Raw genomic sequence first — 20,201 nt, forward strand, 5'->3', positions numbered from 1 at the left:
CAGTCAAATGTTAAAGTTTCTACCACAGACATACATACATACATACATACATACATACATACGCACGCACGCACGCACGCACGCACGCACAGACAGGCAAAAGTTAGCATCGCATAGGCTACACTTACGTGAGCCAACCAGCCATCACCGAGACTAAATGTAGTAAGTATTCGCCAGCAGAAGACCGAGACGGGTCACGCTCGGCTCCGCGAAGCAATGCCAACGTAGTGCCTATTTTCTTTAATTGTGAGCACATTTTGAGAGTATACATGGCATACCTATATATTTTTAGATTTAGGAAATGATACAGAATAAGATGAAATTATTTGTGGATCGATTACTCAAAATTTAATTGTAATCATAATTTTGCCTAGTTAACATAATAACATTTATTGTAAGTACATTTTCAGAGTAAACATGCCCCAACTACATATTTTTCGATTCAGGAGATAGTAAAGAATAAGATGAAATCATATTCATTTTGATTACAATTTTAACTCATTACTTAATTTGTAAGCTTCATAGCTGAAATGCAATCCCATAGTCCGGACTGAGTCGAAGATTAGAAGACTCAAATTCCAATCTATTTGATCAAAAAATGAGGGCGTGACAGTGCCGCCTCAACTTTTACGCAAAGCCGGATATGACGTCATCAATGATATTCATCAAACAAAGAAAAAAATAGTCTGGGGATATCATACCCAGGAACTCTCATGTGAAGTTTTCTTAAGATTGGTCCAGTAGTTGTCTTGGAATCGTTCTACACACACACACACACACACACACCAGGGCCGGACTAGGCTAAGAGGAGGGGGGGTTGCAAGTGGTGGTCCAGGGGGGCGGGGTCAAGGGGCAGAGCCCCTTGTGGGGGTCAGGGGGCGAAGCCCCCTGAAGCTGATGGGTAGGTCATATTCTGAGATAGGAAAATGGTCGCTCCTTGCATGAAACGGCATAAAATAAACAATAGTAAAACAAAAAATTGAATAAGTGAGGTACATGTTTAGGCTAGGGGGGGGGGAGGGGTTGCGCAACCCCCATAACCCCCCCGGTAGTCCGGCCCTGCACACACACACACACACACACACACACACACACACACACACACACACACACACACACACACACACCACAACCCTCGTCTCGATTCCCCGTCTATGTTAAAACATTTAGTCAAAACTTGACTACATGTAAAAAGTGAGTGAACGTTGGTGTTTCGGCCCATGGACGAATACTATAATATTAATGCGATGTCACCACGCTCCTTGTCTTGTGTTAAGTTGTGTACATGACTATGAACAGTCTCATCAGATACCGGATGAAAACCTCACCCACATTTGTGTGTGTGTGTGTGTGTGTGTGTGTGTGTGTGTGTGTGTGTGTGCGCGCGCGATACCCGTGGTGAGGCGACCATTGTGTAGTGGCTATGTTCCCCAGGCTCCAACAGAAGGGCTGACATCGAATTCTGTGAATGTGATCGTTTAGCGTGTGATGGAGTGATACCGCTAGTCGTTTTAACAAAAGAAGCTTTCTCAGAAATATCCAAAAATGCATACACAGCAGTTCCCTTCTTTTGATTGATGTTTGGTTTGTTTTGTTTCGCAACATGGGACACTGTTCAAAAGACAGTGCGGGAGTATTTTCAAATACCTGGAGGAGACAGGACATTGTTTCTGTTTCACAGTGGCCAGGTCAGTCACGATGTGTGGTCAGTGTTAAAAAGCGACCCAGTTAGATTCACTCGAAGAGTACTAACACTGCATGCATTGCGACTAATGGTACTGTTCGTGTTGTTTCTGTAAATCATGGTAAGTTTTGTGCATACATAAGAATCCCCCGTTTTTTTGTGTGTGTCTCCTATGGGAACGGGGCATGCTGTTATGATTACAGAGTGGTCCACTGTTTCAGGTGTCAGAGCGGACATTGCTGTCAGATGCCAACTTCTGTTGAGTGTGTGTGTTGCCACGACGTCAGACAAATCAAACAGAAGGTAGAAGGCCTGGAAGAGCAGGTAGGCTGCATCACAGCACATCCTGGCTTTCGTACCGTGTGCCTGGACATCTACTGCCTGGAGACCGCATACTATGCGTACACGCAGGACAACGGGCGTCTACACTTCGATCTGCATGAGTATGTAACACAACACAAATCAGAAGATTATCATTCGGATATATTTGCATATTCTTACACTGACAAGAGAGTGAAATAGTACATTGTATTACACAAATAAACAGATCGGATAATACGTAAACTAGACACAAATACATCGAATCTATATAAATCTTCATTATAAACATTAACAATGGAAAATAACAGCAACTGGGAAACAGTAACATTTGTGTGAAATAAATACAAAACCTATTGTAAGATTGAACACCCACCCACAAACTTTTCAAGATACAATTTAATTGATGTGGGATTCTTCAGTACACTTTTTACTTGCTGGTGAAGCACGATATTAATCCTACGAGAAACACATGTGTACTCCGATTAAAAACATGTCGAACGAAAATGTAACTCCCCTGACAAATAATTAACGAATACAGTGGAACCCCCCTTTTAAGACCTTCATAAATCTGAGAGAATTAGGTCTTACAAAGGAGAGAGTCTTAAAATGGGGGTAAATTTACAGAGGTTATGAACAGAAAATCTAAAAAAGCAAGGTCTTAAAAGGGGAGAAGTCTTAAATTGGGGGGTCTTAAAAGGGGGTTCCACTGTACATTAATCCACCCTATCCACATAATTATCAGTATGATTAGAGCTTGTTCATTTTTACATTTAGTCAAGTTTTGACTAAATGTTTTAACATAGAGGGGGAATCGAAACGAGGGTCGTGGTGTATGTGTGTCTGTCTGTCTGTCTGTGCGTGTGTGTGTGTGTAGAACGATTCAGAGTAAACTACTGGACCGATCTTTATGAAATTTGACATGAGAGTTCCTGGGTATGATATCCCCGAACGTTTTTTTCCTTTTTTTGATAAATACCTTTAATGACGTCATATCCGGCTATTTGTAAAAGTTGAGGCGGCACTGTCACGCCCTCATTTTTCAATCAAATTGATTGAAATTTTGGCCAAGCAATCTTCGACGAAGCCCGGACTTCGGACTTCGGTATTATATTTCAGGTTGGTGGCTTAAAAATTAATTAATTACTTTGGTCATTAAAAATCTGAAAATTATAAATTTTTTTAATTTTTTTCTAAAACGATCCAAATTTACGTTCATCTTATTCTCCATCAAGAGGATGCTTAATTGAGAGGCGTTTTGATTAACACCGCTTGAGAGTGGAAAGTGTTAATGACAACGTTACATGTCATTCTTCACTGGCTGCTTTCATCAGAAATATGAGTGTGTTGTCATATCGAAACGAAATATTCTTTACCGTATAACCAGAGACTGCCTAGTACTGTGTGCGGTCACTATGCAATTCCACGCGAAAAGCGTGCTGACCTAAATTACAGAAGCAAGCAGAGGAGCAACAGTCGCTGGGCCTTTCTCCTTTCAATGTTTTGTACTGCTCTTGTTCAGCCAGTCCTCCGTTTCTTAGACACTACATTTGGCGAGTGTGGCGAGGAAGTAGCGTTTCTTATGCAATTTTCGCCGCGAGGAGCTCTAATTTAGCGAGCTGAACTGAACTGCACTGAACTTTATTTTACAAGGATTAAAACTTCAGGGTAGGCCATTTTCATACAACTTGTAATTAAGACGCATAAACACACACACACACACACATACACACACGCAAGCACGTACGTACGCACGCACTCACACACACAAACACACACACACACACACAAACACACACACACATACATTACACACATACACACAAAATCACACACACACACACAAACACACACACACACACATAAACACACACACACACACACACACACACACACACACACACACACAAACACACACACACACATAAACACACGCACACACACACACACACACATACACACACGAGCGCCGTCACAATAACACCTCACAAAGTGTTTATTTATTTCTTAACACAACACATCTAAGAAGGTAGAGCTAGAGCATACAACACCTAGAGCATACAACAAAATTACTTGAGCATGCTTCGTCTACACTTCTTAACAGCGTTGCAATGATGGCAATAAAACAAATGCAAGCATTCTTTTCTTCTTCTTTTGTTTTTAGCCTGAGAGAGAGAGAGAGAGAGAGAGAGAGAGAGAGAGAGAGAGAGAGAGAGAGAGAGAGAGAGGGAGAGGGAGAGAGAGAGAGAGGGCGAGAGGGAGAGAGAGAGGGAGAGAGAGAGAGAGAGAGAATGGGGGTGAGAGGCGTAAGGAGAGAGAGTAATTACTCTTTGTGGATTGTCTTTTCAAGGTGTGTCTATCTGTGTGCGTGTGTGTGTGCGTGTGTGTGTGTGTGTATGTGCGTTCGTGTGAAGGTGTGTGTTTGCGTGTGTGTGTGTGTGTGTGTGTGTGTGTGTGTGTGTGTGTGTAAGAATAAGAATAATAATAATTGTCAGTAAGACTGTAAGTACTGGTGTCACATGACTGATGTGAACCAGTTGATTGGCTAATGGCAATGCGCAACTGTTAGCGCACTCTTGGAGTGCGCTAACTTTTCCACAGAGCGTATTCTTCCGCCCTTTGCCTAAGCGAGAGTGTACTCTCATCCTCAGAATTAATTAATGACATGTAGCTTATATTCTCCGCAATACCAATGATTATGACCATCAATTTCCTGCTTCTCAATTAAAGCAGAAGTGGGTTTTTTTCTGACAGATTGCATGTGCCTGTGCCACAGTTGCCACTGATCTAAAAATAGAACCCGCTGTGTCTAATTTTTCAGTTTCGACTTGCGAAGATTCCTCTCATAATTATGCCATGTTAGTGGCATGTAGCTTATTATCCACATTACCAAATGATGAGTTAGTATACTATTCCCAGCAGCTAACAGAAAACACAAGTGTTATTCCGATAACGTAGCAGCTGGATCAGCACGTAGCAGACTACACTGAAATACGACTGCATCTGTTCAGAAAATGAATGTTTTTCGAATTATTATTTCAAGCCAAGAACAATCGGAATCGAAAACGTGTAAGGTTTAGAACGTTCTTACCATATATAAGACTTATTACCAGCCCGCCTCATGCGTTCAGACTCAGTGCAACGTGACGAGCAATTTTTGTTTTTGAAATGAGACTCAGTGCAGTGGTTCGATTGTCATAGTCTAGCACTGTAGTAGACGACATAAATCCCGCTCAGCAAATTAACATGTTGGGCAAATGTGAACGATAAAACGATGGGGATATAATACGTGTAGGGTTCAGAGCATTCTTACCGTTCATATTTAGTACCAGACTCCCCGATGAGTGAAGATACCACACGAGAAACATGCCACATTTATTTTGAAAATGAGCTTACCGTCGACCTTGGCAAGGGGCAAAACTCTGCACAGTCAATCTGTCGAAGCTCGATGAAGGTTTCGAATCGCAAATAACTAAGAGCACAGTCCTTTCTCCGAGTTTAAATGAGGTCTCTATGAAAGATCATCACTTTTTAGCTTAACGCTACACTGGAATTTACCAACAGAAATTAAAACAAGAGTTTGCGTGTGACGAAAGCACGACACACTTGAGACAGCCCACACAAAAGTAGATCTGACACAAACCTGACCACACAGTTACGCCTATCCAAATGCGCGTTGCAAAATGTGCGTTTTGAATCTTCTTTTTTATCTGGCGGTACTGACAATATCGTTATTGAAACAATCCCAGTGCACTAAGGGATTTATAGAGCAAATCTCGAAAATAATTATTGAACTCAGCGCTATGCGCTTCGTTCAATAATGAATTTTCTCGATTTGCTCTATAAATCCCTTAGTGCACTTGGATGTCTCAATAACTTATATAATAAAACATTCTTTTATAGCGCTGTTCACCAAATGGCAGTCTCATGACGCTTTACATTGGACATTAAAATTCAACATTTTACATATAAAGAGTTTCCTTGTAGGAAATAACATACAAGCATTTCAAAAACAACAACAAAAATTCATAGACAACGACCACTTATAGTTACATAAGATAATCTAGAAAAATAGTTTTTAAAAAGATGAAAATACATAAGATAAGTAATAGACACATAGTTACACCTACAAAGTCTGACAATAAAACAGAACTTACATAAAAGCGTACAGATCTAAAACAGAACGAAGATGTAACACAGACTGTGGGGCAACAAATTAAACAACTAACAACAGGCATACTGTATTATAATAATACATTAGGACTTTTAAACCCAATACACATTAAAACATCGAATTCAATTCATCATACATTACAGACATTAACACTAATAGTTAACTTTTTATAAACAACAACCAGATACACATATGATCCTCTAGAAGGTTTAAAAACAACCAGTCAACAAGCAAACTTATCATTCAGCACATTCACTCACAAGTCACATGCACGCATTACACCACAGCTTCAATGTCCTAATTACTTTGTTCCATTTAGTAAAAGGCAGATTTGTACAGGTGAGTCTTCAGTTTAATCTTAAATGATGGTAGTGAAGGAGACTGGCGGACTGCTAGGGGAAGTGAGTTCCAGAGTGTAGGGACTTGGAATCGGAAGGATCTTTGTCCAGCTGATTTTAGTTTAGTTCTAGGGACTGTGAGGAGCAGCTGGGATGAGGACCCGAGGGACCTAGTTGGAGAGTACTTTGTCAGTTTTGATGACAAGTAAGGAGGGAGGGTGCCATGAAAGAAGTTGAAAGCGAGAGTGCCCGGCTTGAACTGTATTCTCTGTTGCACTGGAAGCCAGTGGAGATGATTCAGCAGTGGTGTAACATGATCCCTGCGCTTCTTTCGGAGTATTACCTTAGCTGCACTGTTCTGAACTCGTTGAATGCGAGATAGTTGATCAGTTGAAATGCCTTGTGACAGCCTTCTTGGTCCAAAAACGCCTGATCTTGGCTACTCTGCGAATCTCCAGGTAGGATGTACTGCAAATGTGACTCACTTGTCTGCTCATGGTAAGTTGTGAATCAACATATACCCCAAGATTTTTAACGTAAGGCTTAAAGACTATTTCATGGCCCCCTACCCTCAGACTAGCACTAGGAGCTCTACTACACTGGGAGCGGGTACCAACTTTCAGGGCCTCAGTCTTATCGTCGTTCAGTTTCAGTTTGCTGCACAGCATCCAATCTTTTACTTTCTCTACACACTGCTCAAGCTTGTCTGTAAGAATACTGTCTTTTTCTGGTATTTCAGAACCTCTGAGCTGCGTATCGTCAGCAAACTTGTGGTAATCACAGCTTTGTTCTTTCATTATGCTTGACAATGGTTGAGTGTATAGACTCAATAAAACAGGCCACAACACTGATCCTTGTGGAACACCGTACTGTGTGTGTTTGCTAAGGACACATTTAAAAACACGCATTTCTTACAAACAGGGGGAACAAATATGGCGAACTACGGGAGCACAACAGGGCACGTACTGATTGCTCTCCCTTGGTTTGTATGAACACGGTTTTCACAATAGACTTATCCCGCTGTCCAAGCACGATCCAGTAAGGGAACTGCAAAACATACCATTACCCTCATTTTGAAAAAAATGGCATCAAAAAGGTAAAAGTGATCGTACTCTATTAACAAAAAAAGTATTCATGTTGAATGATATGAAACCACTATCTCAAAGTGTCCACAATCTGCCATGTCCAATAAAAGATAAACGTATTCCTTCAGAAAGTTTAAAATGATGATACTCTGGTGATATATTTTGCATCATGACGTAAACTTGCGCACGTTTGTGCATGTGTGTGTGTGTCTCCCTTTTTCTCTCGCTCACCCTAACATTTTCATTCTATGTAGAATGTGTTGTTCTTGTCCTGTCTATATTTTAATACGCTTCAATTGTTACCGACAAGTTTGTCAAATGAATATAATGTTTGTGTTTGTGAGTATATTAAAAACAAAATTATAAAAAAAAGTCATTTGTCCTTTCACAAACCTGGGGCTAGGTCCATACAATAAGCTAGAAACGCATTCGATCACCTTTAGTTGAACGAATGAAATGCAGTAATCCGACAAAATCGGGTTTCATGACAAAGATTCCAGTCGGCCGACTGTGCTTCTTTGCGCAGGGGGTTGCCCGGTTGCACTGCTGCGTTTGGACAAACATGGTTGGACAACCGCTATCGGACAACCGCAGTCGGTTGACAAAGCGGTGATCCAGGGGCGGATTAGGTGGGGGGGGGGGGGGGTGGTGGTGGCTGGGGTGGGTGTTACAGAGGTTCCGGTTTAACTGCCATTCCTATGCAACACGTCTTCCTTCTAACCATACTATATGATGTCGGGAGCAGATCTATATTCGTGAAGATAAATTGCCATTATTTAATACTAACTTTAAAATAAATAATGAGTGGCTGCTGAAACCAGTTGATCATGTTTAAAATCAAGGATAAGCCACACATTGTTTATAAAATGGCTTAAATTCTTCCGCTTCAGGTTGTAACCCTGGCCTGTTCATTGGTATCTAACTGTAAACCGAGTGCACGAAGCACAACAATCACATTTGGAGTCAAAGGCCAGTCGTTTGATTGAGATTTTTTATTTTTTTTATTGTCATTACTTTATTGTCCCATCGCTGAGAAATGCGGGTCGCTTCCTCCCAGTGGAAAGCTAGCAGCAACGGAGACGCGCTACCCAGGTGTCTGCGTGTTTAGGTGTATTCAGCCACCTGCACTTATGGCAGAATGACCAAGGTCTTTTACGTGCCATTGTGGTGACACGGGGGTGGGACATGGCTTCCGTCTCTGGGTCTGCACATAAAGTTGACCCGTGTCCGTCCCGGCCCGAATTCGAACCTGCGGCCTTTTGATCACAAGTCGAGTTCTTTACAAACTGCCGGGCCCCGATTGAGAATTTTGGAGCTAATTTTGTCCGTTAACAACGGACATGGGCACGCAAAGCTTCCCAAGAGCATACAAGGTGACAACAGCAGCCAGACCCCGTCACAAACAGCTACTCCATATTTTATTGTGGTGCTGTCTTCCAACGTACCAAAAACGTCGAGCTGCTATTTGTTTGTTTGTTTGTTTGTTTGCTTAACGCCCAGCCGACCACGAAGGGCCATATCAGGGCGGGCGAGCTGCTATAAAAAGCTTACGCTTTGGCAGGGAGACAACTTCATTAATGCAGAGCAACTGCCTGTGACAAAAGGGGACTACTGCGTCACTCCGTCACATTACTAAGCAAAAGGATGATCTTATCCCAAGGCTAAGCCAGTGTAACGCGTTCAGCTTTCACCTGCGTTCAGCTTTCTGATTCGATATAGACCCGAGACTGAAATGTAGTTTTTTTCTTGTCAAAATAAAGAAGTACTCTTATTTAACGGAAAAAGGCATGGCAGTTTAGTGCAAGCGAAGGAAATTAGTGGTGAATTTGAATAGATTTCACCCCAAAGTTTGATTTGTTGGAAAACGTGCAACGATTGAATACGTCCCTTGAATGAGAAGGGAAGGATTTAAGCATGAAGCAAATGTCCAAGTTTAAATAAAACAATTAATGTTGGTTGAACGAATTTGACCTAATGAATGTAAAGTACCTAAGCTCGATCATCAGTACTATGGAAGGGAGGGGGTCTTTTCAGTGCGGAGTTTATACAAGATCAACTAGGCCGAATCAGAAAGCTGAACGCAGGGGAAAGCTGAACGCAGGGGAAAGCTGAACGCAGGGGAAAGCTGAACGCAGGGGGAAGCTGAACGCGCTACATCGGGTCAGATCTGTGATGGTGAACCGAACAAGTTCACGAGAAGGAGTGCGCCTTTAAAGGTGGTCGTCTACATTGTTTGCTTTTTTTTCAATAATCTTATGGTTAGATTTCGCTAAAAAGTTATGTCAGATGATGAATGAACCTTGGGGAAAAAAGTTATAGAAAAAAAATATTTAAAAATAGATTTCATTTTTGGGTAGCGTGACTCACGCTTCCAATATTTTGTTTTCTGTTTGCTGAGAACATGTGCTTTGCCTACAAATACTGACCAATCAAATTCAGGTCACTATGCTAATAGCCACGCCCAAACAAGTGCCGCAACAGTTTGACACTGGAGCGCTTTCCACGCTTTTTTTTAAACGCACGAAATGCACGGGATTTGAGAGGAGTTTTGCGCTTGGCATTTTCCAAATAAGGATATCCTACTATGAGTACTACGCTGGAATACTACAATGAATTTTCAAACGGCTACACTGGCTTCGTCTTTCCTGATCGAAAGGGGGTGTATTATTGATAATTATAGATAATAGACTCTGCATTTTAATGGTCAAATGGCGATTTCGGTATAAAAATGTAGACAATGACCTTTAACCTTTGCCGGACGTTGTGGGTCCATATGGACCCAGAAGGGTCTTTAAATGCCGATATCTCATTAACTATTTGAAATTTTTCTATGCAATTTAAAAAAAATGCTTTAGGCACCCAAACTACTTTCTTTTCTTAAAATTATATTAAACTATTTCATAAAAAAACAAGTCGCGTAAGGCGAAAATACAATATTTAGTCAAGTAGCTGTCGAACTCACAGAATGAAACTGAACGCAATGCCATTTTTCAGCAAGACCGTGTACTCGTAGCATCGTCAGTCCACCGCTCATGGCAAAGGCAGTGAAATTGACAAGAAGAGCGGGGTAGTAGTTGCGCTAAGAAGGATAGCACGCTTTTCTGTACCTCTCTTTGTTTTAACTTTCTGAGCGTAATTTTAATCCAAACATATCATATCTATGTGTTTTTGGAATCAGGAACCGACAAGGAATAAGATGAAAGTGTTTTTAAATTGATTTCGACAATTTAATTTTGATAATAATTTTTATATATTTAATTTTCAGAGCTTGTTTTTAATCCAAATATAACATATTTATATGTTTTTGGAATCAGCAAATGATGGAGAATAAGATAAACGTAAATTTGGATCGTTTTATAAATTTTTAATTTTTTTTACAATTTTCAGATTTTTAATGACCAAAGTCATTAATTAATTGTTAAGCCACCAAGCTGAAATGCAATACCGAAGTCCGGGCTTCGTCGAAGATTACTTGACCGAAATTTCAACCAATTTGGTTGAAAAATGAGGGCGTGATAGTGCCGCCTCAACTTTCACGAAAAGCCGGATATGACGTCATCAAAGACATTTATCAAAAAAATGAAAAAAGCGTTCGGGGATTTCATACCCAGGAACTCTCATGTCAAATTTCATAAAGATCGGTCCAGTAGTTTAGTCTGAATCGCTCTACACACACACACACACACACACACACACAGACAGACAGACACACACACGCACATACACCACGACCCTCGTTTCGATTCCCCCTCGATGTTAAAATATTTAGTCAAAACTTGACTAAATATAAAAAGCAAACCGATCAATTCCAGTACTTGTCACTGTAAAAATGATGTGGGTCCAAATGGACCCACACCGTCTACGAAGGGATAAACATAAGTTTTGCTATTTTGAGAGTCATGGGTTCAAGTGGACCCACACCGTCTACAAAGGGATAAACATAAGTTTTGCTATTTTAAGAGTCATGGGTCCAAGTGGACCCACACCGTCTACGAAGGGATAAACATAAGTTTTGCTATTTTGAGAGTCATGGGTCCAAGTGGACCCACACCGTCTACGAAGGGATAAACATAAGTTTTGCTTCTTTGAGAGTCATGGGTCCAAGTGGACCCACACCGTCTACGAAGGGGTAAACATACGTTTTGCTTCTTTGAGAGTCCTGGGTCCAAGCGGACCCACACCGTCTACGAAGGGGTAAACATAAGTTTTGCTTCTTTGAGAGTCATGGGTCAAAGCGGGCCCACACCGTCTACGAAGGGGTAAACATAAGTTTTGCTTCTTTGAGAGTCATGGGTCCAAGTGGACCCACACCGTTGGTGAAGGGGTATATGCACGGTTTTGCTTCTTTGAGAATCATGGGTCGATCTACACGGACCCACGCCGTCTTCCGCGTGTAGTTAAAGGCGCAGTCTGGCGAAGGTTAAAATTGATCAACATTGTTTCTTCGACTCTCGCTAGCTGTGTCACCAGTGACGGGCATTCCACCAGACGACATGGACACCGAGACAGAGACACCGGAGACACCAGATGAAGAAGACTAGCGGGTCGCGCGAGCGATGCAGCAGCACAGCAGACGCAGGCACTTCTTCCTGAACTTGGCTCCAGTCAGGCAGTAGATGTAGAAATTGACGGCAGAGTTGCTGTACCACATTATGACGCTGACCGTCCACAACAGCTCGAAACGTGCCCTGAAATGCACGTCCTGGTTAGCCCAGTCCACGTTAAAAGTGACAAGGCTAACCACGCACACCGGTAGCGTCAGGACTAAGTAGGTCACAGATACCCCGATCAAGGTCAGGGTCAGCGATGACGCTGTTTTCTCTCGTTTGGCTTGAGAGTTGCGCTGCCCGGCGGAGAGGCGGCGAGCCCTGTGAGTGGATCGAACGACCGTCAACACGAGGACCGTGTTGCCCACGAAGAGAAGAACGACTGGAATGCAGGAAGAGAAGAGCAGATCGATCCAGTTGAAGACGATTTCATCGTAGTATGCGAGGTCTTCATCGTCATTAAAGGTGCAAAGGGAGGATGTGGTGTTGTCGTCCTCTTGGGTTCGCTGGATGGTGAAGACGGCCAGTAGGTGAGCGCACAGTGCCATCAGAAGAACGGTTACAACCACTACAGTCACCTGGGGGCAAACAAAAAATGCACTTATTTTGTGACCCTCCACCACGGAATGAGTCGCATGTCACCTTTGCATGATTTTTGTATTTTTACACTTTCTTCAAGAGATTTTGAAGCTCTATCCAGTGGTGAAAACCGTTTTAGAAAAGAGCGAAAACTGTTTGAGTTATAAGCCTGTGACTAAGGTGATCCTCACACTGCATGATACCTTACACCCCCCGGGCGTATATTAGGCCTAGCGCAGAACCCTGCGAGGTGACATCCGACTCATTCTGTGGTGGAGGGTCACATTTGACTGTAATGTGTTCAATTCCTGCTGGATGCAACGCGTCAAACACACATCTGACTCACATATAACTCACGTATGTTCATTCCTTCACATGCAGAAATTACAATCCAAACAGAGAAATAAACAACAATAAGTGTGTTATTCAATACCTTACATATATATCTTCCGAACATACACACATATAATTTATATGAGGAATACCCGCTTCGCCGGGTAGCCAGCTTCGCCGGCATGAAATACTTAGAGCCGTACGCCGGCTTTGCCGGGTCCGAACAATGGACCCACCAAGCTTAGGTCCCTCCCAGATTCGTGGAATGGGAACAGCACGAAAATGATTCAGTGGCCATAATGCCATTCCTGACCATATCGAGTCCCATCCTTGTCGACGAATGTAACCGTGTTAATCACCTTTGGAGGCGAACTCCACTCAAACAGGATTGAGCAATTTAGAGCTTATCTCTAAGCCCTTTTGATCTGTTATGGCTTCTCAAAGGAAGGCCAGTACATACAAATACACAAAAGCCGCCAGACCACATCACAAACAGAACTGAACAATCCACAGGTGTTGCCCACATAGAGAGAGAGAGAGACACACACACACACACACACACACACACACAAACACAGAGAAGCCGTATATATAGAGAGATAGATGACAGTGTATTTTTCGCGTGGCTATAAATTGATTCGACCTTTGCACTTTTACAGTGAGGATAATTTACGGGTCCAATTTACGTTCTGGACACTGCAGTGACCTTCTAAAAATAGTAACAGAACGCCGGGAATATCCGAAGATGCCCCCTCATACTATAGTGCACCATACGAAGGAAGGGAGGTAAACGCTGAAAACCTGGAGAAGATAAGGAAGAGTTACTTGTAATGGTGAAATGAACACAAAAACCAAAATCGGTTCAGCGCTGCGCGCTGAGAGCACGTGTTGAAATATCTCATCGATGATATTGTGTCCGGGGTGTAGCTGAATACGGTGTCCAAATTTGAAAAAGATCCACCGAGAACTTTGGCGTTGTGATGTGGTGTAGCGGCTTTGGTGTGTCGGTATGGGGGCCCGGGTAGCTGAGGTGGAACCAAAATCGGTTCAGCGCTGCGCGCTGAGAGCACGTGTTGAAATATCTCATCGATGAGGTTGTGTCCGGGGTCTCTCTGAATAAGCCCACCAAATTTGAAGCAGATCCATCGAGAACTTTGGCCGTGCATCGCGAAGACACAGATACACAGACACACACACAGACACACAGACAGACACAAGTCGTATATATAGATGAGGCTTTGCCAAAAGGTGCTGGGGGGGTGCTTGGACATTTGTGACAAACTAAACCTTTTCAGTTGATTTTTTTGGGTGTTTTAAGTGATACTGTACATTAGTCTTTGATGAACACATTTGTGTAATAAAAGAATGGTTTGTGCATTTGGGAAATGTGTACGTTTTGATAATATGCCATAAAACGCCAATTTTGAGAAAAGCCACATGTGCAACAAAACTGACCACAGAAGCCATTAATATCATTTCATACAACTGGTAATGATTTATTTCTAGTGAACAGACCCTGCAGAAGCATTATCAGTCTTTAAAAGTACATTTGGAGCCAAATCTTGAATGCAGTGTCACGTAATGTCGCAAAACGCTCAAACATCATAAAAGTCAAAACTGATACTTTCTGCTAAATAACCACAAGAAGTATAAACCCTAAAATAAAATATAACACTTCAACAGAAACACTGACACATGTTAAAAATATCCCTAAAAGTTGTTACAGTTTGCTCAAACTAGTTAAACATGTTGTTGTAGGTGTCACGTGTTACAAAAATATTGATGGACATGAAAATATTCATAATATTTGAAATAACAACCAGAATGTTATACATACACTAACTTTTCATTTACAATCTAAAGATTAGGTTATTTATGGAATATGAAAACAGAAACAATAGCAAAACATGTTAAAAGCAAGTCATAACAGCATTCTACGTGTCACATGTTACACTGTGTCAGTGGACATGAAATTATTCAAAATGTTATAAATGACAACTGTGATATTAAATAGACCTTTAGGATACATTCATATTTTGAAGATTAGGTAATTATGGAACATCAAAACACCACAAAAAAAGTAACATCATGTTCAAAACAGGTCAAATCTGCGTTCTACCTGTCACGTGTTACATGGAGTCAGTGGACATGAAATCAATGAAAATGTCAAAAATAACTACAATATTCAAAGACATTTAGAATACAGTTTTAACCTAATGTCTAGGTACATCTGGAACAAGGTTCTCAATCAAATCGAATTTTTTTAATTAGTTGTACGTAAAATCCTAGCAAAATCCAAATTTAAAAAAAAAAAACTTTGATTTTTTTTTTGATGTTGGGGAGGGGGGGGGGGGGGGGTGGTGTTAAAACAATCTCATGAAAATATTCCTTCCCCCTGCTAACCCAAAAACATTTTTTCAGCTTTGGCTACAATATTTACAAGGACATAAATGTCCCCTCCTAAATCGTTACACGGACATGAACGTATCCTCCTGAATCGTAACACGGACATTAACAAAAACAGAGGATCGAATTTTTCTTCAATCAAATTTGCCTCCAAAAGTAGCAAGCAGTTGTATATAGGTTACACAATATGCAAGATAATCAGAACTCGGAGTGTGTAAGCTATTTATCCCATTACTCCGACGTTTTCATTAAAAACACTTACTTTTTCCACTAAAACCTGCCCGTGCCTGTTTTCAGCTTGCCAAAAGCCTCCGCAGTCGAAATTCATGTCAATGAATTCATGCGCAAAGCTAGTTCCCATTTGTCAGCTTAATGGACGGCGTCATTCGACTTGTATGTAGACATTCAGTCATTCAAATTGCCTATAAAAAGGTCTGCTATCTGCTTTTACATTTTGAAAGTCATTTTAAAATATCCTTGTGTATATTTGACATCGACTTTCGTTATACTCAATTCGGCATACCGGGTTTATATTTTTACCAGAATTGCGCACGATAATGGCAGCGCAACAAATTCAGTTCGGGCCGTGCTGGTTTGATCGTTGACCCAAGTCAGTTTGTATGCAGTGTTACTGTTTGTCAGTCGGGGATAGAAATGTTGGCTGTCATCGCGCTGTTATGTTTTGGTTTTCACACGTGGATCACTTACATATTCAGTCGTCGGGTTTAGGTGAGCCAAAGCTTCAATACTTCGCCTGTTGTAGACGTTAAGCAATACAGCTTGGAAGTTGTATGTCGGCACTGAGAGTCGGTCGCGGTACATCGCTTTCTACTTTGTCCCGGTCTTGAGTTTGAACACCTAAGGTTGGATACATCTAACACCTCACATCTTCTTCTCTTCCCCATATATCTTAACTGTATCTCCAACTTCTTTTCGTCTTCTTCTTTTCATTTTGGTGCCACTCCCTCATTTGTCGCTGAACCCCGTAGTTGACTCGACTCGGATTCACACAAGCCCGTCTAGCAGACGACAGTTCGAACAGTTGCAAGCAGATTCAGCTATCAATCGAAGTAATACACTTAAAGCCAAATCAAATAACCAAATGAGAAAACCTAACGTTTGATTTGACTTCATGGTGAGTCTTCTGATAATTTTTTTGGCGTTGGAATGGATCTCAACGAGTTCCCAGCTACGACAACTTTTCCAGAGTTATGCACCGCAGGCATGCCTTCGACAATCGATGTCAGTTTCAGATTGAGTTTTCAAACTACCAGGTGACTGGGTTGTGTTTTGATTGCTCTCTCTCTCTCTCTCTCTCTCTCTCTCTCTCTCTCTCTCTCTCTCTCTCTCTCTCTCTCTCTCTCTCTCTCTCTCACTCTCTCTCTGACCGGTACGGCTGGCCTAGTGGTAAGGCGTCCGCCCCGTGATCGGGAGGTCGTGGGTTCGAACCCCGGCCGGGTCATACCTAAGACTTTAAAATTGGCAATCTAGTGGCTGCTCCGCCTGGCGTCTGGCATTATGGGGTTAGTGCTACGACTGGTTGGTCCGGTGTCAGAATAATGTGACTGGGTGAGACATGAAACCTGTGCTGCGACTTCTGTCTTGTGTGTGGCGCACGTTATATGTCAAAGCAGCACCGCCCTGATATGGCCCTTCGTGGTCGGCTGGGCGTTAAGCAAACAAACAAACAAACTCTCTCTCTCTCTCTCTCTCATTCTCTCTCTCATTCTCTCTCTCTCTCTCTCTCTCTCTCTCTCTCTCTCTCTCTCTCTCTCTCTCTCTCTCTCTCTCTCTCTCTCTCTCTCTCTCTCTCTCTTCAGGAACCGACAAGGAATAAGATGAAAGTGTTTTTAAATTGATTTCGAAAATTTAATTTTGATAATAATTTTTATATTTTTAATTTTCTGAGCTTGTTTTTAATCCAAATATAACATATTTATATGTTTTTGGAATCAGAAAATAATGGAGAATAAGATGAACGTAAATTTGGATCGTTTTATAAAATAGGTTTTTTTTTTTACAATTTTCAGAGTTTTAATGACCAAAGTCATTGATTAATTTTTAAGCCACCAAGCTGAAATGCAATACCGAAGTCCGGGCTTCGTCGAATATTACTTGACCAAAATTTCAACCAATTTGGTTGAAAAATAAGAGCGTGACAGTGCCGCCTCAACTTCCACGAAAAAACGGATATGACGTCATCAAAGACATTAAAAAAAATGAAGAAAAAAAGTCTGGGGATATCATACCCAGGAACTATCCAGTCAAATTTCATAAAGATCGGTCCAGTAGTTTAGTCTGAATCGCTCTACACACACACACACACACACACACACACACACACACACACACACACACACACACACACACACACACACACACACACACACACACACACCACGACACTCGTCTCGATTCCCCCCTCTACGTTAAAACATTTAGTCAAAACTTGACTAAATGTAAAAAGTAGTCCATCTGTAAACTCTGAATATGCAGATGACCTCTATAAATTATTCAATTGTACTCTGAAATCAAAGACAATGACCAATGACAGTTGCGATCGAAACTCGGTTGTGATGGGATATCCATAGGATATCCATATGGTTGTGATGGAATATTCAGATTTTTTGTTTGTTTTGTTTGTTTGCTTTACGCCCAGCCGACCACGAAGGGCCATATCAGGGCGGTGCTGCTTTGACATATAACGTGCGCCACACACAAGACAGAAGTCGCAGCACAGGCTTCATGTCTCACCCAGTCACATTATTCTGACACCGGACCAACCAGTCGTAGCACTAACCCCATAATGCCAGACGCCAGGCGGAGCAGCCACTAGATTGCCAATGTTAAAGTCTTAGGTATGACCCGGCCGGGGTTCGAACCCACGACCTCCCGATCACGGGGCGGACGCCTTACCACTAGGCCAACCGTGCCGGTCAATATTCAGAATAATCACCTCCTCAGCTAACAGAGATAAAGAGGCAGGTCATGGGATAATATAAGCTAATTCGTTGGGAGAAGAATTATGGGCAAATTATGTGTGTCAAACATTAGATCTACAAAGTGTCAAACGTTACGTATAGATCTACACCTTACCCTGAACAGACAGTACAATATTTTCTCAACTTTACGGCTCGTCGTCTCCATGATTTCAATCGAATCGGTGACCGGAAACGCCAAAGAAGCAAAGCTAGTGGTTTCCACGCTTTTGTATCAAATACTCGCGAAACGTCTTTGTGAAAATTGCAAAAATAACAAAATGTGTCAAACGTTACTTTCGGACATTAACTCCATCGATTCTTTTTAGCTGCTAGAATACAATAACTTCGCAAATTCTGACTCAAATGCAACACACTGCTTTTATTTCCTCGAACACGAAACTATCGTTTTCATCCAAAATGGCGGCCATTCAAAGCACCAAGACCGGCGAAAATCGAATCTGTAAACAAGTTGGTCTGCGGACATGAGACCTTCGAAAACAACCGGGTATTTACTGGGCGAGGTTTTCGGTAAATTCTGGTTCTAATTACGATTGTTGCACATTCTACAAAGAGTTGCATGCTTAGACTGTATGAAATACGCTGATTAAAACCGATGCAGTGATGCAGACCATGAAAAATCAAAAATTCCCCGAGGACACCAAAATGTCCAACATTTTTCGGGGCCGTTTCTGGTGTATGTTTGAAACATTTTATGTTTTATTTAACATTCACAACAACAGGCTTCAAAGCATTAAAAAAAAAAGCATTCATCAAACTCCCTTTTTCAAAGCACAATACATGTAAACATGTTGGGGTAATCCAGTTAATTACACTTGCTTTCCAAAAATACATGGGTCCGAAATGGCACCTTTTGGCAAAGGCTCATATACACAACGCGCGGCTGTTCATCCCGGCAGACTCCCTGCCACTTAGTTCTGACCCACTTTCACGGCTGCAGGTCATAGCCCACAGGGTCGCAGAGCAGCGGCTATGTCAACCATGCCAGTGACAGACATTCGGCTCTCCTGCCAGGAAGCCAAACTGCTGCTAGCCAAGCTAAAAAGAGAGGAAAGAGAGCAGACACTGTCACAAACATGTGAAGAGAGAGGATGGATACACCTCCCCTACAATAGGAAAGGGCACCACCTCCCACTCCCCCCGAGACCCATGAGCCTGTTGCGTCGCTTGCGCACGGTCAGCAGCCGCATCTACTGGGACAAGGTAGTCTGTCAGTGTGGCAAGACTGGACACCTCACACACGTGTTTGAAGGTTGTGACACTCTCAAGGAAGAGATGTCTAGTCTCATCCGCTACAGAAGGGAGAATGCTCTCAGTCTGGGAGACTTTCTCCGCCCACACCCATCACTCGGAGAGAAACCGATGATGGTCTTGGTCACCAATTTGTTCACCTCAACTGTTGCGAGCTGGTTCTAGTGTGCTTGCAGCAGACCCAGCACAGCACAGATCCACTTCTGGAATCCTAAGCTAAATGTGTCCCAAGACACACATTTTGTAGTCCTGGCATCCTGAAAGGTAGAGGCCCCAACCTACAGGTTTGCTACCATACCAAAAACGCCTCCAGACACGGGAACTTGGGAGCAGAGGCAACAGCTCCGCTTGAACCTCAGAAACCAAATGTGCCTCCAGACACACAGATCCCTTAGACGGCCGAGGCTGTGGCCTCTAAGGTTCTCTTGTACCAAACCGCCTCCTGACTCTGCATCAGATTGCTTGCGCTGGCATCTGCTTACATAGA

General features: G+C 42.2%; 1 protein-coding gene across 1 annotated transcript in view; it reads right to left on the minus strand.

The window, feature by feature from the left end:
- Nucleotides 1-12,136: 12,136 nt before the first annotated feature.
- The window catches only part of LOC138974634 (uncharacterized), a 10,172-nt gene continuing 2,107 nt past the window's right edge, over nt 12,137-20,201 (minus strand). Inside the window, exon 2 of the mRNA XM_070347359.1 lies at nt 12,137-12,724. Coding sequence (XP_070203460.1) covers nt 12,137-12,724 — 588 coding nt within the window. The remainder of the gene's footprint in view (nt 12,725-20,201) is intronic.

This window comes from Littorina saxatilis, linkage group LG8, assembly GCF_037325665.1.
Source record: "Littorina saxatilis isolate snail1 linkage group LG8, US_GU_Lsax_2.0, whole genome shotgun sequence".
NCBI classification, from domain to species: Eukaryota; Metazoa; Mollusca; class Gastropoda; order Littorinimorpha; family Littorinidae; genus Littorina; species Littorina saxatilis.